The sequence below is a fragment of the Hemitrygon akajei genome, chromosome 19 (assembly GCF_048418815.1).
Source record: "Hemitrygon akajei chromosome 19, sHemAka1.3, whole genome shotgun sequence".
In the NCBI taxonomy this organism is placed as follows: Eukaryota; Metazoa; Chordata; class Chondrichthyes; order Myliobatiformes; family Dasyatidae; genus Hemitrygon; species Hemitrygon akajei.
The window spans coordinates 429,751-454,499 of NC_133142.1; the positions used below are offsets into that span (position 1 = coordinate 429,751).

Below are 24,749 nucleotides of genomic sequence, written 5' to 3' on the forward strand. Positions count from 1 at the left end.
ACCTCGATTACAAAGTTTAAGAGAATTTTGTTTAGGTACCTGAATATTAGGGATATGGAGGGCTATGGTCCTCGTGCAGGTTGATGAAAACAAACAGTTTTAATAGCTTTGGCATGAACTAGATGGGCCAAAGGGCCTGTTTCTATGTTTCTTCTGTTTCTTCTCTATGACTCTATGTGAACTTGAGCTTTGTGAGAGGGCATTGAAGTCATGGTAATCTAGGTGCAACAATTCAACTCAAGCTAGAGCTGTTAAAGAAAGGGTTTAAACTAATTTTACAGGGGCATGGGACCAGAGTGACAAGGCTGAGGATGGTGAAGTTGGTATACAAATAGATGCAGTGTGTAGTGAAACTGTGAGCAAGGATAGGCAGAAAATAGGGTAAAGTTACAGTCAGTAGGATGAGTTGAAGTGTAACATGGGCGCAAAATCAAAAATGGTGATGAATACAAGACTGAAAGTGCTATATATGAATGTACACACTACATATTATAAGGTAGGTGATCTTGTAGCACAATTAGAGATGGGCAGGTATGATGTTGTAGGCATCACTGGGTCATGGCTGAAAGAAGATCATAGTTGGAAGCTTAACATTCAAGGATGCACATTGTATCGAAAGGTCAAGAGGTAGGCAGAGGGTAGGGTGCCTCTGTTGATAAAAAATGAAATCAAATCCTTAGAATGAGGTGACACAGAACTGGAAGATGTAGAAACCTTGTGGGAGGAGTTAAGAAACGGCAAGGGTAAAAAGACCCTGGTGGGAGTTATATACAGGCCTCCAAACAGCAGCCAGGATGTAGGTAGTAAATTACAACAGGAGATAGAAAAGGCATGTAAAAAGGGCAATGTTACGATAGTCAAGGGGGATTCCAATACGCATGTAGATTCCGAAAATCTGGTTGGTGCTGGATTGGAAGAGGAAATTTGTAGAATGCCTACGAGATAGCTTTTTAGAACAGCTTGTAATTGAGCCCATTAGGGGAAAAGCACTTCTGGATTGGGTGCTATGTAATGATCCATATTTCATTAGGGAGCTTATGGTAAAGGAAACGTTAAGAGGCAGTGATCATAATGCATCCTGCTGCTTAACTGGGATATCTAAAGTCAGATGTATCAACATTACAGTAGAGCAAAGGAATTGCAGGAGCATGAGAGAAGAGCCAGCCAAAGTTGATTGGAAGGGCACACTATCAGGGATGATGGCAGAAAAGCAATTGCCAGAGTTTCTGGCGTCGCAAGCGAGGCAAGCGGGCAGGGGTAGGTCTGTAGCCTAGTGTAGTTGTTGTGTGTTTTTTTTTCTGTGTTGTTTTTTTTTTATGTAGTCCAGTCTAGTTTTTGTATTGTGTCATGTAACACCATGGTCCTGAAAAATGTTTTCTCATTTTTACTATGTACTGTACCAGCAGTTATGGTTGAAATGACAACAAAAAGTGACTTGACTTCTGGGAGAAATTCAGAAGGCACAAAATAGATATATCCCAAAGATGAAATATTCTAAAGGGAGGGTAACTCAACCGTGGCTGACAAGGGAAGTTAAAAACAGCATAAAATCAAAAGAGGGCATATAACAAAAAATAGTGGGAAGTGAGAGGATTTGGAAACTTTTAAAAACCAAAAGGGAAGTTAAGGACTGCATAAGAGCCAAGGAAAGGGCATATAAGGTAGCAAAAGTGAGGGGCGAAGTTGGATGATTGGGAAGTGTTTAAAATCCAACAAAAGGCAACTAAAAAGCTATAAGAAGGGAAAAGATGAAATATGACAGCAAACTTATCCAATAATACAAAGCAGGAGACTGGAAGTTTTTCAGATATATAAAGAGTAAAAAGGAGCTGAGAGTTGATATTGGACCACTGTAAAATGATGCTGGTGAAGTAGTAATGGGGGACAAAGAAATAGCTGATGAACTTTATGGGTACTTACATCAGTCTTCACTGTGGAAGACACTAGCAGTGTGCTAGAGGCCTGTGACTGTCAGAGAGCAGAAGTGAGTGCCATTGTTATTACAAAGGAAAAAGTGCAAGGCAAACTCAAACGTCCCAATGTGGATAAGTCACCTGGACCACTACATCCCAGAGTCCTAAGAGGTTGCTGAAGAGATAACGGATCCATTGGTCATGATCTTACAGAATCACTTGATTTTGGCACGGTCCTAGAGGGCTGGCAAATTGCAGATGTCACTTTACTCTTTAATAAGGAACAAAGGCAAAATAAAGGAAATTATAGACCAGTTAGCCAAACATCAGTGGCTGGGAAAGTGTTGGAGTCTATTATTAAGGATGAGGTTTTGGGATACTTGGAGACTAATGATAAACTAAGTCAAAGTCAGCATGGTTTCAGTAAAGGGAAATCTTCCCTGACAGATCTATTAGAGTTCTTTGAGGAAGTAACAAGCAGGGGAGATAAAGGATAGGCAGTGAATGTCATTTTCTTGGATGTTCAGAGGCATTTTATAAGGTCCCTCACATAAGGCTGCTTATCAAGATAAAATGGCTGACAGGCAGGAAGCAGTGAGTGGGAATGAAGGGAGCCTTTTCTGGTTAGCTGCCAAGTGATTAGTGTTGTTCCTTAGGGGTCAGTATTGGAAGTGCTACTTTTCACATTGTTTGTCAATGATTTAGATCATGGAATTGATAGCTTTGTGACAAAGTTTTATACAAAGATAGGTGGAGGCATAGGTATTGCTGAGGAAGCAATACAATTGCAGCAGGATTTAGACAAATCGAAAGAACGGGCAAGAAAGTGGCAGATGGAATACAGTGATGCATTTTGTTAAAAGGAACAACAGAGCAGACTATTATCTAAATGGGGGAAAAAGTTCAAACATTAGAAGTGTAGAGGGACTTAGGAGACCTTGTGCAAGACTCCCAGAAGTTTAGTTTACAGGTTGAGTCTGTGGTAAAGGCGGCAAATGTAATGTTGGCAGTTATATCAAGGGGAATTGAATATAAAAGCAAGCAGATAATGCTGCGGCTTTATAAGAGTCTAGGCCGACCGCACTTCGAATATTGTAAACAGTTTTGGGCCCCATATCTCAGAAAGGTCATGTCATTGGAGATAGTCCAGAGGAGGTTCACGAGGATGAATCTGGGAATGAAGGGGTTAACATATGAGGAATGTCTGGCAGTTTTGGGTCTGTACTCACTGGAACATAGAAGAATAAAGGGGGATTTCATTGAAACTTACTGAATGTTGAAAGGATGTGGATATTTTCTATGGTGGGGGTATCCAGAACTACAGGGCACAGCCTCAAAATTCAGGGCCGACCTTTTAGAACACAGGCAAAGAGGAATTTTTTTAGCCAGAGAGTAGTGGATCTGTGGAATGCTCTGCCACAGACTGCGGTGGAGTCCATGTCCGTAAGTATATTTAAAGTGGAAGTTGACAGTATCCTGATTGGTCAGGGCATCAAAGGATTTGGCAAGAAGGCAGGTGTTTTGGGCTGAGTAGGATCTGGGATCAGCCATGATGGAATGGCAGAGCAAACTCAAGGGGCTGAATGGCCTAAATCTGCTCCCATGTCTTAGTCTAACAGAAGGTAACTGAAAAAAAAGCCATAAGGAGAGAAAACATGAAATACGATGTTAAGCTAGCCAATCATATAAAAGATCATCCAAAAAGTTTTATCAGATATAGAATGAGGAAAAGACATGTGAGAGTGGAGATAGGACCACTGGAAAATGACACTGGAGAGGTAGTAATGGGGGGACAAAGAAATGATGGATGAGTTTATTAAGTATTTTGCATCGTTTTTCACTGTGAAAAACACAAGGAGTGTGCCAGAAATTCGAGAGTGTCAGGGGCAGAAGTGAGTGTTGTTGCTATTAATAGGTAGAAAATGCTTGGGAAGATGAAAGATCTGAAGGTAGATAAGTTAACTGGACTAGATGGACTACATCCCAGCATTCTGAAAGAGGTAACTGAAGAGACTGTGGAGGCATTAATAATGATCTTTCAAGAATCACTAGATTGTGGAATGGTTCCTAGAAAATTGAAATTGTCATTCCACTCTTTAAGAAGGGAGGTAGGCAAAAGAAAGGAAACCAAAGGCAGTTAGCCTGACTTCAACGTTGGGAAGATGTTGGAGTACATTACTAAGGATGAGGTTTCAGGGTATTTGGGTGCACATGATTTTAAAAAAAGACCAAAGTCAGTATGGTTTCCTTAAGGAAATATCTTGCCTGTTGGAATTCTTTGAGGAAATAATAGGCAGGACAGACAAAGAAGGGTCCTGCTGAAGGGTCTCAGCCTGAAACAGCAAAACAGTATTCTTTTCCATAGATGCTGCCTGGCCTGCTGAGTTCCTCCAGCAATTTGTGTGTATTGCTTGCATTTCCAACATCTGCAGATTTTCTCTTGTTTGTCAATAGATGTGGTTTACTTGGATTTTCAGAAGGCTTTTGACAGGGTGCCAGACATAAGGCTGCTGAACGAGGTAAGAGACCATTGTATTACAGGAAAAATAATAGGAAGGATAGAAGATTGGCTGACTGGCAGGAGGCAAAGAATTGGAATAAAGGGGGCCATTTCTGGTTGGCTGCCAATGACTAGTGACGTTCTGCAGGGGTCAGTGTTGGGACTGCTTCTTTTTACGTTATATGTCAATGATTTAGATGATTGAATTGATGACTTTGTTATCAAATTTGTGGGCAATACAAAGATAGGTGGAGGGAAGCAGGGAAACTGCAGAAGGACTTAAGACAGATTAGGAGAACGGGCAAAGAAGTGGCAGATGGAATATAGTGCAGGGAAATGCATGTTGGTAGAAGGAATAAAGGTAGAGACTATTTTCTAAATGGGGAGAAAATTAAAAATCAGAGCTGCAAAGGGACTTGGGAGTCCTTGTGAAGCATTCCCTTAAGGTTAATTTGCAGGTTGAGTCGGTGGTAAGGAAAGGAAATGCAATGTTTAGTAAGAATTTCGACAGGACTAGAATATAAAAGCAAGGATGTAATCCTGAGGCTTTATAAGGCATTAGTTAAACCACACTGGAGTACTGCGAGCATTTTGGCACCTTATCCAAGAAAGGATGTGCTATCAAAAGATTCAAAGGAGTTTCATGAAATGCTTATATAACATATAACAACTACAGCACGGAAACAGGCCATCTCGGCCCTTCTAGTCCGTGCTGAACACTTACTCTCACCTAGTCCCACTGACCTGCACTCAGCCCAAAACCCTCCATTCCTTTCCTGTCCATATACCAATCCAATTTTTTTTAAATGACAATATGAGTGTTCAATTGCTCAGGGCCTGTACTTGCTGGTGTTTAGAAGAATGGTGGGGGGGGGAATTTCATCCAAACATCAAATATTGAATATATAGATAAAATGGATGTGGAGTGGATGTTTCCTGTGGTAGGAGAGTTTAGAATGGGACGTCTCAGAATAGAGGGCCATCTACTTCAAACAGAGATGAGGATGAGTTTCTGAGCAAGAGGGTGTTATAAAATGTCAGTTTATAGCAAATTAAAGATCATAGAAACACTTCTGGTGAAGCTGCACAAATTGAACCTCAAAGGTTAATACGTCCTGCTTAGAGAATGATACCTGGTCCAGAGCTGAGCATTGATCCACCGTAGATATCCAGTGCCAATTCAGAATAGGAATAGCCAAAGACAGAGATGGTCACTCCAATTAGAAGCACGAGCTTTAGAAGCATCTTCAGAACAACTGCTGCGAGACGAACTTCTTCCTATCAACCATAATAAATTCAGAGCAAATTTGTTCTGAGATTAACCCAAATTTCTCTTTTCTCTCCCTCTCAAGGAATATGTCAAGGAATCTCTCTTGCACCATCTCTGCCTTATTGGAAAGGCAGAGACTGATAAGAAACATCATAGAACATACAATAGTATAGCACAGAAATAGGCCTTTGGCCCATGGTGTTTGTGTTGACCATGATGCTAAACCAAATTAATCCCATCTGCCACTCCCTGTCTGTTCATGCACCTGTTTAAATGGTTCTTAATTTTTGCTGACATATCTGCTTCCACCAATCTCCCTGGCATCCTACCACTCTGTGTAAAAGAAACTCACCTTGCAAATCTCTTTTAAAATTTAGAATTTAAAATTTATTTAAATATTATATCCATCCCACAACGTGAGGGAGTGAAAATCTTTGCATTATGACTCCTAGCTATGATCTTTGAATCCTCTTTGGCTGCAGGGGAAGTGCTGGAGGACTGGAGAATGGCAAATGTAGTTCCCTTGTTTAAAAAAGGTAATAGGGAGAAACCTGGGAACTATAGACCGGCAAGTCTTACGTCGATGGTATGCAAACTACTGGAAAGGATTCTTCAGGATAGGATCTATGAGCATTTGGAGAAGTACAGTCTACTCATGGATAGTCAACATGGCTTTGTGAAGGGAAGATCGTGCCTCACGAGCCTGATTGAGTATTTTGAAGAGGTAACAAAAGAAATTGATGAGGGTAGGGCAGTGGATGTGGTCTACATGGACTTTAGCAAAGCATTTGACAAGGTCCCTCATGACAGACTCATCCAGAAAGTCATGAGGCATGGGATCAGTGGAAACTTGGCTGTTTGGATAAAAAATTGGCTTAAAGGAAGAAAGCAGAGGGTAGTTGTGGAAGGAAAGTATTCTGCCTGGAGGTCGGTGACTAGTGGAGTGCTGCAGGGATCTGTCCTGGGACCCCCTCCTATTTGTGATTTTTATAAATGACCTGGATGTAGCGGCAGAAGGATGGGTGAGTAAGTTTGCGGATGACACGAAGATTGAAGGAGTTGTGGATGGAGCTGTAGGTTGTCGAAGGTTACAAGAGGATATAGACAGGCCGCAGAGTTGGGCAGAAAAATGGCAGATGGAGTTCAATCCGGACAAGTGTGAAGTGATGCATTTTGGAAGGACAAACCGGAAGACTGAGTACAGGATTAATGGTCAATTACTTAAGAGTGTGGACGAACAAAGGGACCTTGGGGTTCAAATCCATACATCCCTCAAGGTCGCTGCACAGGTTGATAGGGTAGTTAGAAAGGCCTATGGGATGCTAGGCTTCATTAACAGGGGGATTGAGTTCAAGAGTAGAGGTGTCATGTTGCAACTCTACAAATCTCTGGTGAGACCACACTTAGAGTATTGTGTTCAATTCTGGTCACCTCATTATAGGAAGGATGTGGAAGCTATGGAGAGGGTGCAGAGGAGATTTACCAGGATGTTGCCTGGTTTGGAGAACAAGTCATATGAAGCAAGGTTAGCAGAGCTGGGACTTTTCTCTTTGGAGCGTAGAAGAATGAAAGGGGACTTGATAAAGGTCTACAAGATTCTGAGAGGCATAGATAGGGTGGATAGTTAGTACCTGTTTCCCAGGGCACCAATAGCAAACACCAGAGGGCATATGTACAAAATTAAGGAAGTTTAGGGGAGATATCAGGGATAAGTTTTTTTTACACAGAGGGTTGTGAGTGCCTGGAATGACTTGCCAGGGATGGTGGTGGAAGCTAAAACATTAGGGGTATTTAAGAACCTCTTGGACAGGCACATGGATGAAAGAAAAATGGAGGGTTATGGGGTAGTGTGGGTTTAGTACTGTTTTTTAAGGATTATATGGGTCGGCAAAACATGGAGGGCTGAAGGGTCTGTACTGTGCTGTAGTGTTCTATGGTTCTATGACTCCATTGCAATATACAGGCATGGTAATTTAAAAGTCTAATGGCTTGTAGAAAGAAGCTGTCTCATAGCCTGTTGGTCCTGGCTTTAATGCTGCAGCAGTGTTTGCCAGATGGAAGCAGCTGAAACAACTTATGGTTGGGTGACTAGTGTCCCCAGTGATCTTCCAGGCCTTCTTTCTGCACTTGCTGCTATAAATGTCCTCAGAGAAGTTCACATCCACAGATGCGCTGGGCTGTCCATACCACTCTGCAGTGGCCAGCGATCAAGGTTGGTGCACTTCCCGAACCAGGCGGTGATATAGCCAGTTAATATGCTCTCAATGATGCCCCTGTAGAAGGTCTTGAGGATTTGGGGGCCAATGCCGAACTTCTTCAGTCGCCTGAGACAGAAGAGGTGCTGCTGTGCCTTTTGCCAGAAAGCCAATGTGTACAGTCCAGGTGAAGTAATTGGTATTGTGTATACCGAGAAACTTGAAGCTACTCACCCTCTCAAATGCAGACCCATTGCTGTTCATCAGGCTGAGCCTGTCTCCATTCCTCATGTAGTCTACAATCAGCTCTTTTGATTTTTGGACATTGAGGGAGAGGTTGTTACCTCGGCACCACTGTGCTGGTGTATTTATAGTAAAGTATGGTGTCTTTTATGAGTCTGTATTTTAGAGTAAGATCTTGATAAATGATGTTTACCACTTGATTGTGCCCTTGTATGTAATCAGATTCAGTTAAACTGCTCAGGGTTAGAATCTCGGGACTTGGACCCCAAGATTCCTCTGTTCCTTCAGAGTGCTTTAAAGGATATCTGAAAGGTAAGTTTTTCACATAGAGGAAAGTGTATATTTGGAATGGGCTGCCAAAGGTGGTGGTAGAGGCAGATACAACTACATTTAAAAAGCATTGGGATGTGCGCTTGGCTAGGAAAGGAGTAGAAGTATATGGATCTAATTCAGGCAAATGGGATCCCTGTAGTTAGGAACAATTGTATGTATAGATAAGTTGGGCTGAAAGGCCTATTTCTGTGGCGTATCAGCTCTAAGACTCTATGAAATGCCCATCTTGTGACAATTGATATATTTTTTTAAAAAGTCATCTCCAACACTCCTGTCTTATCCTCAGGAGTGGTACAGCAAAATTTATTTTATAATTACAATACCTCTTACAATACCTCTCTCTGGTGCCTTGTTTCCTTCCCTCGCTCAAGAACGCTAGCGAAGAAAATGTAGAAACTTTCCTCAATGGGAAGAAAGAGGAACCTCGCCACCAGCGAGCCCAGATTATTCACAATATCATAGACACCTGCAAAAGAAGCGCTCAATCAGTCACTAGCCAAACTGGATTTGCATCTGTCTATAACTTTCCCGAGGATAGCTTCAACTATAAGAGCAATCTGCAGGAAGGGGCATCTTGAAGATGAGGGGGTCTAGATGTAGAGAAAGAGGGTGCTGATGAGTTGAGATGGCTATGGATAAGGAAGTTCACTGGGAGTCTTGGGGTAGGTGGGAGGGTCACAATGCATCCAATGAAATGTGGGCAGAAAGAGGCATGGGGAAAGCAGCAAATTATTCCAGAAAGCTTCGGAATAATGTGAGGATTCTGCAAGAAATTGGTTCTTTGAAGTTGCATAGCTGGGGGTGGGGGGAGGGGGCTGGGGGTGGTAGTGGGGATAAGCTTAAACTACCTGTTAAATGTTCCCAATGGTGTGTATCTCAAATAGCCTCTGATAACCAGGTCCAGCTCCTGGCCTTCATGTGTGGCTTAGCTACTAAGCCCAGCAGAACCGTTTCTACTGACAGGAGAAGGGACAAAGGCAGGTTACTGGTGCCTTAAAACCAATCGCTTCGGGCAGATGGGGCTTATCAGCTGTGGTAGGCAGATCATCTAGGAGAATGAAAATTCTGATCTCAAACCTCCACTGCCTTGTGGCTAGACCCACTCATGGGGAAGGCTTTGGGAGAAAACCCAGAGGGAAAAATGGAGCTGGAGTCCCTAAAGCAGTCCTACATTGAGTTCAATGCTGACTGGAAACTCCTGAGATGCCGCTGGTGTCAAAATATATCATTCTCTGCTGTTCCTTTGGATTCATCAACTGCGTGGAGAGGGGAAGCCTCCTGCATGGGCAACAGCTTGCTGTCCACATCATACTGCCCTGGCTTGTATATCAACTATGACATAGACAGCTAGGACACAGCATTCATGGTCAATTTTGACCAACAGAGGGCCACCACCACCAAGAAATTGGTTCTTATCCTGATTGGCCAGAGTGGTTTTTGTCTCCTGACTATAGTCCAATTTTTTGATGTAAATTACTGTCCATCACTACTACTCTAAAAAGCTGGACCCATCTCAAATCTGCACTGTGAGTAAAGAGGCAACGGCCTTCACATACCAGCTCCAAAATTATAGTTCAGCCAATCAGTGAGTTCCACCAGGGCATGTATTAATTATCTGTAGGATATTTATTTTATTCACATGCTTTTTAGGATTGTGTTCCCTCCATCATAACGACCCTGCATCCCCTCACTGGATACGCTGTACCCAGCCTCCTTCACCATGACCAACCAACCCCAAAAATGACACTCAATTCCTCATTTTCTAACCACAATGACTCCCTCCTGCTCATCCCTATCATAGTAACCCCCGTCCCACTTCCACATACAGACCTGCTCTGCCCAAACCAACCATCCTTCCCCTACGCAAACACGAGGAAATCTGTAGATGCTGGAAATTCAAGCAACATACACAAAATGCTGATGTAACGCTGCAGGCCAGGCAGCATTTATAGGAAGAAGTACAGTTGACGTTTCGGGCCGAGACCCTTCGTCAGGATTAACTGAAAGAAAAGATAGTAAGAGATTTGAAAGTAGGAGGGGGAGGGGGAAATCCAAAATGATAGGAGAAGACAGGAGAGGGAGGGGTGAAGCTAAGAGCTGGAAAGGTGATTGGCAAAAAGGGATACAGAGCTGGTGAAGGGAAAGGATCATGCGACGGGAGGCCTGGGGGAAAGAAAGGGGGAGGGGAGCACCAGAGGGAGATGAACAGGCAAAGGGTGATTGTGCGAGGGGCAGAGAGAGAGAAGAAAGGGAGGAATAAATAAATAAGAGATGGGGTAAGAAGGGGAGGAGGGGCATTAACGGAGGTTAGAGAAATCAATGTTCATGCCATCAGGTTGGAGGCTACTCAGACAGAATATAAGGTGTTGTTCCTCCAACCTGAACGTGGCTTCATCTTGACAGTAGAGGAGGCCATGGATAGACATATCAGAATGGGAATGGGATGTGGAATTAAAATGTGTGGCCACTGGGAAATCCTGCTTTCTCTGCCGGACAGAGTGTAGGTGTTCAGCAAAATGGTCTCCCAGTCTGCGTCGGGTCTCACCAATATATAAAAGGCCACACCGGGAGCACCAGACTCAGTATACCACACCCGCCAACTCACAGGTGAAGTGTCGCCTCACCTGGAAGGACTGTCTGAGGCCCTGAATGGTGGTGAGGGAGGAAGTGTAAGGGCAGGTGTAGCATTTGTTCCGCTTACTAGGGTAAGTGCTAGGAGGGAGATCGGTGGGAAGGGATGGTGGGGGGGAATGAATGGACAAGGGAGTCATGTAGGGAGCAATCCCTGCAGAAAGCAGAAAGAAGGGGGAGGGAAAGATGTGCTTGGTAGTGGGCTCCCGTTGGAGGTGGCGGAAGTTATGGAGAATTATATGTTGGACCTGGAGGCTGGTGGGGTGGTAGGTGAGGACAAGGGGAACCCTATCCCGAGTGGGGTGGCAGGCGGATGGGGTGAGAGCAGATGTGCATGAAATGGGAGAGATGCATTTCAGAGCAGAGTTGATGGTGGAGGAAAGGAAGCCCCTTTGTTTAAAAAAGGAAGACATCTCCTTTGTCCTGGAATGAAAAGCCTCATCCTGAGAGCAGATGCGGCAGTGACGGAGGAATTGTGAGAAGGGGATGGCATTTTTGCAAGAGACAGGGTGAGAAGAAGAATAGTCCAGATAGCTGTGAAAGTCAGTAGGCTTATAGTAGATATCAGTAGATAAGCCGTCTCCCGAGATGGAGACAGAAATATTAAGAAAGGGGAGGGAGGTGTCGGAAATGGACCAAGTAAATTTGAGGGCAGGGTGAACGTTGGAGGCAAAGTTAATGAAGTCAACAAACTCAGCATGCGTGCAGGAGGCAGCGCCAATGCACTCTGCTCTCAAACGCACCTTTCCCAGTTCACGCACATCTGCTCTCACCCCATCCGCCCGCCACCCCACTCAGGATAGTGTTCCCCTTGTCCTCACCTACCACCCCTCCAGCCTCCGGGTCTAACATATAATTCTCCGTAACTTCCACCACCTCCAACGGGATCCCACTACCAAGCACGTCTTTCCCTTCCCCCTCTCTTTCTGCTTTCCGCAGGGATCGCTCCCTATGCGACTCCCTTGTCCATTCATCCCCCCCATCCCTTCCCACTGATCTCCCCCCGGCACTTATCCTTGTAAGCAGAACAAGTGCTACACTTGTCCTTACACTTCCTCCCTCGCCACCATTCAGGGCCCCAGACAGTCCTTCCAGGTGAGGCGACACTTCACCTGTGAGTCGGCTGGTGTGGTATACTGCGTCCGGTGCTCCCGGTGTGGCCTTTTATATATTGGTGAGACCCGATGCAGACTGGGAGACCGTTTTGCTGAACACCTACGCTCTGTCCGCTAGAGAAAGCAGGATCTCCCAGTGGCCACACATTTTAGTTCCACGTCCCATTCCCATTCTGATATGTCTATCCATGGCCTCCTCTACGTCAAGATGAAGCCACACTCAGGTTGGAGGAACAGCACCTTATATTCCATCTGGGTAGCCTCCAACCTGATGGCATGAACATTGATTTCTCTAACTTCCGTTAATGCCCCTCCTCCCCTTCTTACCCCATCCCTTATTTATTTATCCCCCCTTTCTTCTCTCTCTGCCCCCTCACAATCACTCTTTGCCTGTTCTCCATCACCCTCTGGTGCTCCCCTCCCCCTTTCTTTCTCCCTAGGCCTCCTGTCCCACGATCCTTTCCCTTTTCCAGCTCTGTATCCCTTTTTGCCAATCACCTTTCCAGCTCTTAGCTTCACCCCTCCCCTTCCTACTTTCAAATCTCTTACTATCTTTTCTTTCAGTTAGTCCTGACGAAGGGCCTTGGCCTGAAACGTCGACTGTGCTTCTTCCTATAGATGCTGCCTGGCCTGCTGTGTTCCACCAGCATTTTGAGTGTGTTGCATTCTTCCCCTACCTTAGCTTTGGCAATAAGAGGGTAATGGTAGAGGATTAATCTGCTGTTTGGATGACTGCAATTGGGGGACTTGATGTTCCATGGGGACCAGCAAATGATTAGATTTGGATGTGGATGTAGGAAACACATCAGCAAGCTTACAGATGACACTAGGACTGGCAGAGTTGTTGACGGCGTGATTGTAGTCTTAGGCTACAGGGTGCTATTAATGTGTTGGTGAAATGTTCTGAGAAATGGCATATGGAGTTTAACCTAGATAAATGTGAGGTGATGCATTTTGGGAGTGTTACTGAGGCAAGGACATACACCATGAATGGTAAGATACATGGGTAGTATAGAGGAACTGAGGGACTTTGAAGTACACATCCAAATATCCTTGAAGGTTGCAGTGCAGGTAGATAATATGTTAAAAAGGCATATGGAGCACTGGGCTTCACTAACTGGAGCACTGAAATTGGAGGGAATGCACTAACTTAAGAGTATACATCTCATATGGAGTATTATGTGCAGTCCTGGTCACCATATTAATGGAAATATGTGATAGCTCTAGAGAGGGTGCAGAGGAGATTCACCAAGATGTTGCCTGGGATACAGCATGGAGCATGAAGAGGCAAAGCCAATTTTCCTTGGAGAAAAGACCTTAGTTTAAAGAGAATTTGAAATCCTTTTTTAAATATATTAGAAGGAAGAGTATAGCTAGGGAAAGAGCAGGTAAGTTCAGGAAGAAACGTGTGGAGTCAAGGGTTAGAAACGAGTGCTATATTAACACATCTCATCAGTATTACACAGGGAGGAGAATGTGAAAGAGGGGGAGTTAGGGAGGGGTATACTGATATCCTGAAACATGTTTCTATCAGGTGGGAGAGGGTTAAAGATATTGGCACATGTTCAGGTGAACAAATCCCCAGGCCTGATGGGAAGCAAGGAAGGAGCTAATGCTGTTCCTTTATTCAAAAAGTCCAGTAAGGATAAAACGGGAAAATACAGGGCGGAGAGCCTCATAACAATAATGTGGAAATTATTGGAAAACATCTTAAGGGACAGAACTTCTGTTAATTTGGAAAGCCAGGGATTGATGAGAAGTCAAGATAGTATAAACACGAGAATTCTGCAGATGCTGGAAATACAGGGTAACACATACAAAATGCCGGAGGAACTCAGCAAGTCAGGCAGCATCCATAGAAAGGAATAAACAGTTGATGTATCGGCCAAAACTGATGAAGGTCCTGATAAAGGGTCTTGGCATAAAACGTTGATTTACCTGGATTTCCAACAGCTGAAGAAACTCGTGTGTTTGTGGACTGATTAATAAGTTTGCTGATGATACAAAAATTGTTGTAGTAGTAAACAGCAAAAATTATGATAGGATACAGAGGGATGTTCTGCAGATCAGTTGGAAAGTAGGGTGAAGTAGTAATAGATGAAATTTAAGCCAAACAAATGTGAGGAACAGCAATTTGAGACATCAAATAATAATAGGACATGCACAGTGAATGGTCTCAACCTTGGGAGTGTACAGAGGGACCGGGGAGTACAAGCTGATACCGCTCTGAAAATGAAAACATTGATATTTTGGCAGAGAAGAAGGCATTCTTGCCTTCTTAGGCTCACTGTGCAGAGTGTTGGCATGCCGTACTGCAGCTGTACAAAACATTGGTTAAGACCACACTTCGAATATTGTGTACTTATCTAGTCGCCACACTACAGGAAGTATGTAGTACCATTAAAAAGAGTACAGAAGAGATTCACCAGGATTCCACTTGGAATGGAGGGCTAGGTTTATTTTCATGCATATAGGAGGTTTAGGAATGGCCTTATAGAGGCTCATGAAATTATAAGGGGCATACATAGAGAAGATAATTAGTCATTTTCTTAGTATGGGGTGTCGGCGTTGTAATGCTAGAGGGCATGAGTGAGGAGACATTTGAAAGCAATTTGAGTTGAAAGTTTTTCCACACCAAAGATGGTGTATATATGGAAAGAGTTACAAAAGGAAGTGGCAGAGATAGATACAATTTCAACATTTAATAGACACTTGGATAGGAATGGAGTAGAAGTATTCAGGCGCAAGGCAGGCACATGGTATTAGCATAGAAATAGTCACCTTGATTGGTAGAAACAAATTGGGCCAAATGACCTCTTTTCAGGTTGGGATGACCCTATGACCAATAAGCCTTCCTCCAGATGTTGGGGCACACTCTATATCTCACCATAGGTCTCTCTGTAACCCCTCTGCCTCTATCTCCCCCAACTTACAAACAAAGCCAGGGGCTCCTCCCCCCCCATACTGCCTACACAGGGTGGTGGCTCAGATTAGATGGCAAATTCCTGAAATCTAGGGCTGAGTAACTGCATCATTAACACACTGCCAGACTAGTGCTGATCACTGCCTCGGTAAAACAGAGATGTACTGTCATTAACAATACTCCAGGTACTTTCATGACAAAATATGTCAAATTAAACCGAACAAATAAAACATGCCAGGAAAACAACAGACACACCTTGTTCGCCAAAATTTAGTATGTTGAGAAATGTCATGAGGTATCGTTCACCTGCAATAAAACCACAGCATTAGTTAGAGTACGAGCAGCTTAACCCAATTGTTGCTAGTCTTCCTGTAAATTTTCCCCAGTTCAGCTCACATTGTCAACCATCACAGAACATAAAACAGTACAGCACAGTAAGGACCTTTCATCCCATGACATTGTGCCGACCTACATAAACCTACTTCACATTCAATCTAAACCCTCCATTCTACACAGCCCATAACCCTCCATTTTTCTTACACCCATGTGCCTATCGCAGAGTCTTTTAAATGTTCTCAAAGTATCTGCCTCTATCACCACCCCTGGCAGTGATTTCCATGCCACCTCCACTCTCTGAGTAAACAGGCCTACCTCTGACATCCCACTAAACTTTCCTACACTCACATTAAAAGCATTAAATATTGGTATTGGCCATTGCTAACCTGAGAAAAGTGTGTTGGCTGTCAATTCTATCTATGCCTTTCACACACACCTTTATCAAGTCACCTCTCAACTTCAGTCACTCTAGAGAGAAAAGTTCTAGGTCACTCAACCTATCCTCATATGACATATATTTTATTATTGTTACATGTACGGTGATGGAGTGAAAAGTTTGTCTTGCATACTGTTCATACAGATCAAATCATTACACAGTGCTTTAAGGTGGAATAAGGTTAAAAAAAAACCATGTAGAATAAAGCATAAAAGCTATAAAGTGCAATGCAGGTAAATAATAAAGTGAAAGATCATAATGAGGTAAATTGTGAGGTCAAGAGTTCATACAAGAAGTCTGCTCAGGAGTATGATAACCACAGGGACAGAACCTGGTGGTACAATTTTCCATGCTTTTGTATCTTCTGCCCAATGGTGAGGGGAAACGAGAGAATGTCTAGGATGGCTGAGATCTTTGATTATGCTTTCTGCTTTTCTACTGAAGTAGTGGGAAGTATAGACAAGAGTCCATGCAGGGGAGGCTGGCTTCCATGATGTGTTGAGCTGTGTCCACAAGTCTTCACAGTTTCTCATAGCCACGGGCAGAGCAGTTGCTTGGCAAAGTTATTAATCGTCCAGATAGAATGCTCTCTATGATGCATCAATAACAATTGCTACAGGTCGATAGGATCCTGCTATATTCCTTTAGCTTCCTGAAGAAACAGAAGCATAGGTCAGCTTTCTTGGCCATGACATCAACATACTCTCTAATCTAACTAACAGCCTGGTAAATCTCCTCTGCATGCTCTCTAAAGCTTCCACATCCTTCCTATAATGAGGGAACCAGAATAGAACACAATACTCCCAGTGTGGTCTGACCAGAGTTTCAATGAGCTGCAACATTACCTTGCAACTCTTGGAAGTCAGTCCCCTGACTAATGAAGGCCAGTACGCCTTACACCTTCTTAACAACTCTATAAACTAGCGTAGCAACCTTGAGAGATCTATGAATCTGGAACCCACAATCCCTCATTTCTTCCACACTGCTAAGAATTCTGGCATTAACTTTGTACTCTCCCTTCAAGTTCCGTCTTTTATTTCACACATTTCTGGACTGAACTCTATTTGTCACTTCTCTGCCCAATTCTTTATTTTGCCAATATCCTGTTGTAACCTTCGATGTTAAACACTATCCACAATATCACCAACTTTCATGTCATCTACAAACTTACTAACTCACCCCCTCTGCTTCTTCATCCAAGTCATTTATAGAGAAAGGGTCTCACAACAGATCTTTGCACAACACCTCTAGTCATTGACCTCCAGGAAGTATGTCCTATGTCTACAACCTCTGCTTTCTGTGGACAAGCTAGTTCTGAATTCATGCATCAATGAGGTGCTCTAGGCATTTATAAATATTATGCACTACAGACAAGTTAGCAGGGAATCTACAGGATCCCTCTCTAATTCAAGGCATTAACCCTGCATTATTAGGGGTGAAATACAGAGAGTTGCACATGATTTTTTTTTTACATATTCACTTTCAGGACCTGGAAAGCTTTGACTAGATTAACAGTGTGATTGAGAAACCGTTACAGCAGGAAGAGGAGGAGCGAAGGGCTCGTGAGATAATTGGCAGGGACAAATAAAAAGGACGGGTAACTGAAGAGGAGCAGCCAGTGGTGTGAGTGGCTCAGGGTAAGAATGGAGCTTTGAGGCTTTGGCTTGAGAAGCTTCGGCAAGCAGAGGCAGAGGACAAGCTTGCTCCAAGTGGGTAAGTTCCTTTAATTAATTTAATTAACTTAGGAGTAGGTAATGGAGGCAGCAGTTAGGGAAGTCGAGTGCTCCGTATGCAGGATGTGGGAAGTCAGGGACAGCACAATTGTCCCTGATGACTACAACTGTAAAAGGTGCATCCAGCTGCAGCTCCTAACAAACCGAGTTAGGGAACTGGAGCTGGATGAACTTCAGATCATTCGTGAGGCAGAAGCAAAAACAGACAGGAGTTTCAGGGAGATAGTCACCCCTAAAAGTCAGGAGGCAGGTAGTTGGGTGACTGTCAGGAGAGGGAAGGGGAACAGACAGGAAGAGCAGAGCACCCGTGTGGCCGATCCCATCAACAATAAGTACATTGTTTTGGATACTGTTGGTGGGGACGACCTAACAGGGACAAGTTGTGTTGTCGCGTCTCTGGCACCAAGACTGGACCCTCAGCTCAGAAAGGAAGGAGGGGAAAGAAGAGAGCAGTGGTGATAGGGGATTCGATAGTTAGGGGATCAGACAAGAGGTTCTGTGGGAGAGATCGAGAATCCCAGATGATCTGTTGCCTCCCTAGTGCCAGGGTCCGCGATATCTCGTATCAAATTCTTGGTATTCTCAGGACGGAGGGTGAGCAGTCAGACGTCATGGTCCACTAGGGACCAACGACATGAATAGGAAGGAGGAGGAGGTCTTGCAAAGAGAGTTTAGGGAGTTAGGTGCAAAGTTGCAATCTCAGGATTGCTTCCTGTGTCACGTGCTAGTGAGGCCAGAAATAGGAAGATAATGCAGCTAAATACGTGACTAAGGAGATGGTGCAGGAGGGAAGGCTTCATGTTTCTGGACAATTGGGCTTTGTTCCAGGGAAGGTGGAACCTGTTCCGATGAGACAGTTTGCACCTGAACTGGAAGGGGACTAACATCCTTGTGGATAGGTTAGCTAGAGCTTCTCTGGGGGGCTTTAAACTAGATTTGCAGGAGGAGGGGAACCAGAGTGTTAGAGCAAATGGTGAGGTGGAGGAGGATAAAGGTCATACGAAGACTGCTTATATGGACAGAAATCAAAGGTTTGTATGTGATAGAAATGTTCTCAGCTGCCAAACTGAAGAGACTGGGGAAGAGCTGTCTGGCTCTCAAATAGAGAAAGATAGGAGACAGCGTGAGGGAGGATAGGCAGGTGATAGAGAAGGTTCGCGCTCAGACCGAAGGTTTGAGATGTATCCATTTTAACGCAAGGAGTGTTGTGAACAAAGTGGATGAGCTTAGAGCGTGGATCAGTACTTGGAGATATGATGTGAATAGCCATAACAGAGACTTGGATGGCTCAGGGACAGGAATGGTTAATTCAAGTGCCAAGTTTTAGATGTTTCAGAAAGGACAGGGGAGAGGTAAAAGAGGTGGGGGCGTGGCACTGTTGATCAGAGATAGTGTCACGCTGCAGAAAAAATGAATGTCATGGAGGGATTGTCTACTGAGTCTCTGTGGGTGGAGATTAGGAACAGGAAGGGTTCAATAACTTTACTGGGTGTTTTTTATAGGCCGCCCAATAGTAACAGGGATACCGAGAAGCAGATAGGGAAACAGATCCTTGAAAAGTGTAATAATAACAGAGTTGTCATGATGGGAGATTCTAATTTTCCAAATATAGATTGGCATCTCCCTAGAGCAAGGGGTTTAGATGGTGTGGAGTTTGTTAGGTGTGTTCAGGAAGGTTTCTTGACACGATATGTAGATAAGCCTACAAGAGGAGAGGCTGCACTTGATTTGGTATTGGCAAATGAACCTGGTCAGGTGTCAGATCTCTCAGTGGGAGAGCATTTTGATCATAATTCTATCTCCTTTACCATAGCATTGGAGAGAGATAGGAACAGACAAGTTAGAAAAGCATTTAATTGGTGTAAGGGGAATTATGAGGCTATCAGGCAGGAAATTGGAAGCTTAAATTGGAAACAGATGTTCTCAAGGAAAAGTACAGAAGAAATGTGGCAAATATTCAGGGAATATTTGTGTGAAGTTCTGCATAGGTACATTCCAATGAGGCAGGGAAGTTATGGTAGGGTGCAGGAGCCGTGGTGTACAAAGGCTGTAATAAATCTGGTCAAGAAAAAAAGCTTTCAAAAGGTTCAGAGAGCTAGGTAATACCAGAGATCTAGAAGATTATAAGGCTAACAGGAAGGAGTTCAAGAAGGAAATTAGGAGAGCCAGAAGGGGCCATGAGAAGGCCTTGGCAGGCAGGATTAAGGAAAACCCCAAGGCATTCTACAAGTATGTGAAGAGCAGGAGGATAAGATGTGAAAGAATAGGACCTATCAAATGTGATGGGGAAAGCGTGTATGGAACCAGAGGAAATAGCAGAGGTACTTAATGAATACTTTACTTCAGTATTCATTATGGAAAAGGCTCTTGGTGATTAATAGTGACGACTTGCAGCAGATTGAAAAGCTTGAGCATGTAGATATTAAGAAAGAGGATGTGCTGGAGCTTTTGGAAAGCATCAAGTTGGATAAGTCAAACGTGAGGAAATCTGCAGATGCTGGAAATTCAAGCAACACACACAAAATGCTGGTGGAACGCAGCAGGCCAGGCAGCATCTATAGGGAGAAGCGCTGTCGACGTTTCAGGCCGAGACCCTTCGTCAGGACCTTTTGTCCTAACAAAGGGTCTCGGCCCGAAACGTCGACAGCGCTTCTCCCTATAGATGCTGCCTAGCCTGCAGCGTTCCACCAGCATTTTGTGTGAAGTTGGATAAGTCACCAGGCCCAGATGAGATATACCCCAGACTACTGTGGGAGGCGAGGGAGGAGATTGCTGAGCCTCTGGCGGTGATCTCTGCATCATCAATAGGGATGGGAGAGGTTCCAGAGGATTGGAGGGTTGTTCCTTTATTCAAGAAAGGGAGATAGACCTGGAAATTATAGACCAGTGAGTCTTACCTCAGTGGTTGGTAAGTTGATGAAGAAGATCCTGAGAGGTAGGATCTATGAACATTTGGAGAGGTAAAATATGATTAGGAATAGTCAGCACGGCTTTGTCAAGGGCAGGTTGTGCCTTATGAGCCTGACTGAATTTTTTGAGGATGTGACTAAACATATTGATGAAGTAAGAGCAGTAGATGAAGTAAGAGCAGTAGATGTAGTGTATATGGATTTCATCAAGGCATTTGATAAGGTACCCCATGCAAGGCTTATTGAGAAAGTAAGGAGGCATGGGATCAATGGGGACATTGCTTTGTGGATTGAGAACTGGCTTGCCCACAGAAGGCAAAGAGAGGTTGTAGACAGGTCATGTTCTGCATGGATCGGTCACCAGTGGAGTTACCCATTATTTTAGGAGTATAATTTATTAGGTTTTTAAATTAGGTATTGCACTGTACTGCTGCCACATAGCAACATATTTCATGGGACATGCCATTAATACTTAACCAGAAGAACACACACAAAATGCTGGAGGAACTCGGCAGGTTAGGCAGCATCTATTAACCCTAGTAAACCTGACTCTATTTGTATCGGGTTAGCTTGTGACAGCAACTGCAGTGCTCTCTGTAGATAGCAGACACTGCAGCCAGTGGCAGAGGAAAGAATGCTTGGGATTGTTGATGAAATGCAATCATTGCAATTATTGAGGGAAGAATGAATTCAAAATTGTATCAAGACATTTTACAGGAGAATGTCAGTGTAGCAGTCTATCACCTGAAGCTTACCGTATATTCCAGAGTATACGCCGACCCCCCATTTTCAAGGTTAAAAAAGTGACTTTTTCATGTTACCTTTGTATAAGCCGACCTTTTGTCGAGGTTTTTGATTTAACCAGAAAAGATCACAAGATCTCACATGCCGGTACTCAGCTTTGCTGGATCTAGACCCTGGAAATTTTGTGAACCAGTACCTGCTAAGAAAATAGGCCTACTCATTGTAGAGCGTTATAGGTGAATTTTTAATAAATAAATCAGAGAGAGAAATTTTGGATTAGGTTTCCAATGGAAAAGAATCATCTGAAATGTAACCCCCGTGAAACTATTTAGTGCCCATCACAATCTCATTAAAACATAACACGGGGTGGCGGGATCAGTACGTGTACTCAGTATTGAGTTTGCGACCACCATGTACAAAAGATTAAAACAAATGCGATATGATGTTGGCTTCAAGCTGAAGGTTGTTGATTTTGCTAAAGGAATGAATAATTCTGCAGCTGCTAAGAAGTTTAGTGTAAATGAGAGAGAGCGAGCGAGTGGAGAAAGGCAGAGGACACGCTGAGGGAAATGCCAAAGGCGAAATGTACAAACTGCAGGATACATGCCAGTGGCCAGAACTGGAAGAAAAAGTTTTAGAGTGGGTGAATCACCAGCGATCAGGATACATTGTTACCAGAGAAATGATTCTAGTTCAAGCGTTGAAATGGGACAAAAAACACCATGAGGTCAGCGAAAATTTCAAAGCTACGCGAAGTTGGTGCACCCTATTTATGAATAGACGTGATCTTGCGTTGAGACAAAAAACAAAGATTGCTCAGAAAATTCCCGTGGGGTGTTGTTTACGTTCAAGAATGCTGCTGGATAGACGAAACGGGTTGCTTGAAGTGGGTTAAGGAAGTGTGGCGTCGACGTCCCAAAAGTGTCAGGAAGGAAAAGTCGCTACTTGTCTGGGACATGTTCAAAGCACAATTGTCAGTTGAGACAAAAGCAGCACTGAAAGCTGAAAATACGGACACTGCAGTCATCCCCAGTGGTTTGATGTCCGTGCTCCAGCCACTAGATGTGAGTTTAAACAAACCAAAGAATTCATGCGTCGACAATGGAACCAATTTGACTAAAAAACAGCCAATAAATACGACCTGTCTTCTGTGTATTCATTTTTCCAAAGTTGGCACCCTCTGTATAAGCCAATCCCCTAATTTTAGGACCAAAATTTAGGGCCAAATTCTCGGCTTTACACCGGAATTTACGGTAATACAAATTGGATAATGCAACAAGGCAATAATCCAAAAGACAGGAGTAAATCAACACAAAATGGTTTAAAAAGAAAATTTGTGTTTTGGAGTGGTTGAATCAAAGTCCTGACCTTAATCCTATAGAAATATTGTGGAAGGGCCTGAAGCAAACAGTTCACGCAAGGAAGCCCACCAACATCCCAGAGTTGAAGTAATTTTATAAGGAGGAATGGCCTAAAATTCCTTCAAGCCGATGTGTAGGACTGATCTCCTGGAAACAGTTGGATGATGTTATTGCTGTACAAGGGGATCACACCAGTTACTGATAGCAAAGATTCACATACTTTTTCCAGCAAATGCATGTAATATTAGATAATTTTTCTCAAAAAATAAATGAACAAGTATAGTGTTTTTGTGTTATTTATTTAATTAGGTTCTCTTTACCTAGTTTTAGGACACGTGAAGATCCGATCACATTTTAGGTCATATTTATGCAGAAATTGAGAAAATTCTACAGGGTTCACAAACTTTCTAGCACTACTGTATGCCACCTGGCTTTAGATATTGTCAGTACAAGGAAAATTTGCCCACATTCCACCCTACCACAACTTTGTACACTTTAATCAGCACCTCTCTCAGCTTACATCATTTCAAGGAAAACAAACGAGAAAATCTGCAGATGCTGGAAATCTAAGCACACACACAAAATGCTGGAGGAACTCAACAGGCCAAGTAGCATCTATGGAAAAGAGTTAATAATCAATGTTTAGGGCAGAGACCCTTCATTAGGACTGGTGATGAATCTTAACGAAGGGTCTCAGCCCAAAACGCTGACTGTTTATTCTTTTCCATATGATGCTGCCTGGCCTGCCGAGTTCCTCCAGCGTTTCAAAGGTACATTTAATGTCAGAGAAACGTATACAATATACATCCTGAAATGCTTTTTCTTCGCAATCATTCACGAAAACAGAGGAGTGCTCTCAAAGAATGAACAACAGTTAAATGTTAGAACCCCACAGCCCCTCAGCTCACTCCTCCCATGCGTAAGCAGCAACAAAGCAACAATGCCCCCTCCCCCACCAGCAAAAACAAAAGCATCAGCACCCACCGCTGAGCACAAGTGTGCAGCAAAACATCAGCAAAGACACAGACTTGCAATACCCCAAAGACTACTCATTCACCTGGTATTTGACATACCACTGGCTCTCTCACTCCCTAATAAGGGAGAAAAAGGCATCTCTGTTTCACAGCAAGAGGGGAGACATAACAATCAACTCCATAAAACAAAATTTTATGATGTTTGTGATTTTGTGCATGTTTCAAGGAAAACAAACCCTTCTTATTCAGTTTCTCCCCATAATAGAAATATTCTATCCAATGCAACATCCTAGTGATTCTCTGCACTGTCTCCAGATACTCACAATCTTCCTGAGTGTGAATGCAAGGACATTTCAACTATTGACTAAAATTTTATAAAGTTGTATCAATGACCTCCATGCTTTTACATTTTATCTCTTGGCTAATGAGGCCAATAATTCTATACGTAACTTTCACCACCTTATCTACCTGTGCTGTCACCTATAGTGTCAATATATCAATGACATGTTGAAGTTGTAGTAAACCATGCAAGTAGTTAGTTTGCACTGTACTGCTGCCACGAAACAACTAACTCCATTACCACAAACACAGCCATTTTGTAGATGCTGGAAATCTTGAGCAATGGGCACAAAATGCTGGAGGAACTCAGCAAGTCAGGGATCATTAATGGAGGTGAATAATCACACAGCATTTCAGGCTGAGACCCTTCATCAGAACTGGAAATGAGGGAGGCAAAAGCCGGAATAAGAGGTGGGGAGAGGGGAAGGAGTATCAGCTGGCAGCTGATAGGTGAGATCAGGTGAGGGGTAAGGTGAGATGAAGTAAGAAGCCAGGAATGAATAGGTGGAAGAAATGAAAGGGCTGAGGAAGGAATCTGATGAGAGGAAAGTGGAAGAAAAGGAAGGAGGAGTTCATATCATATGGAGTCAATCAAAATGGATGGATACTTTTCTGTGATTGTGCAGATCTCTGTGGAAGTGGAGAATGACCACGGCTGCAAATGCTTCAATCTCATCTCTGACATGCTGGGTTTCACAAAGGGATTCTTTTTGTGAGCCTGTGCCTCATCCCATTGGGTACTTAATTATACACCGCAATTCACAAGGTGACAAGTTGTGACTGGTCTACACAGC

At 43.4% G+C, this 24,749-nt stretch overlaps 1 protein-coding gene across 3 annotated transcripts in view; it reads right to left on the reverse strand.

Annotated features, from left to right (window-relative positions):
• The window catches only part of rft1 (RFT1 homolog), an 86,606-nt gene that overhangs the window by 6,261 nt on the left and 55,596 nt on the right, over nucleotides 1-24,749 (reverse strand). For 2 of the 3 annotated variants that reach the window (XM_073071944.1, XM_073071946.1), the window contains 3 exons: nucleotides 15,379-15,429; nucleotides 8,790-8,920; nucleotides 5,547-5,691 (listed from right to left, as the gene is read on the reverse strand). In XM_073071944.1, coding sequence (XP_072928045.1) covers nucleotides 5,547-5,691; nucleotides 8,790-8,920; nucleotides 15,379-15,429 — 327 coding nt within the window. The remainder of the gene's footprint in view (nucleotides 1-5,546; nucleotides 5,692-8,789; nucleotides 8,921-15,378; nucleotides 15,430-24,749) is intronic. The other variant, XM_073071945.1, reaches the window with a different exon arrangement.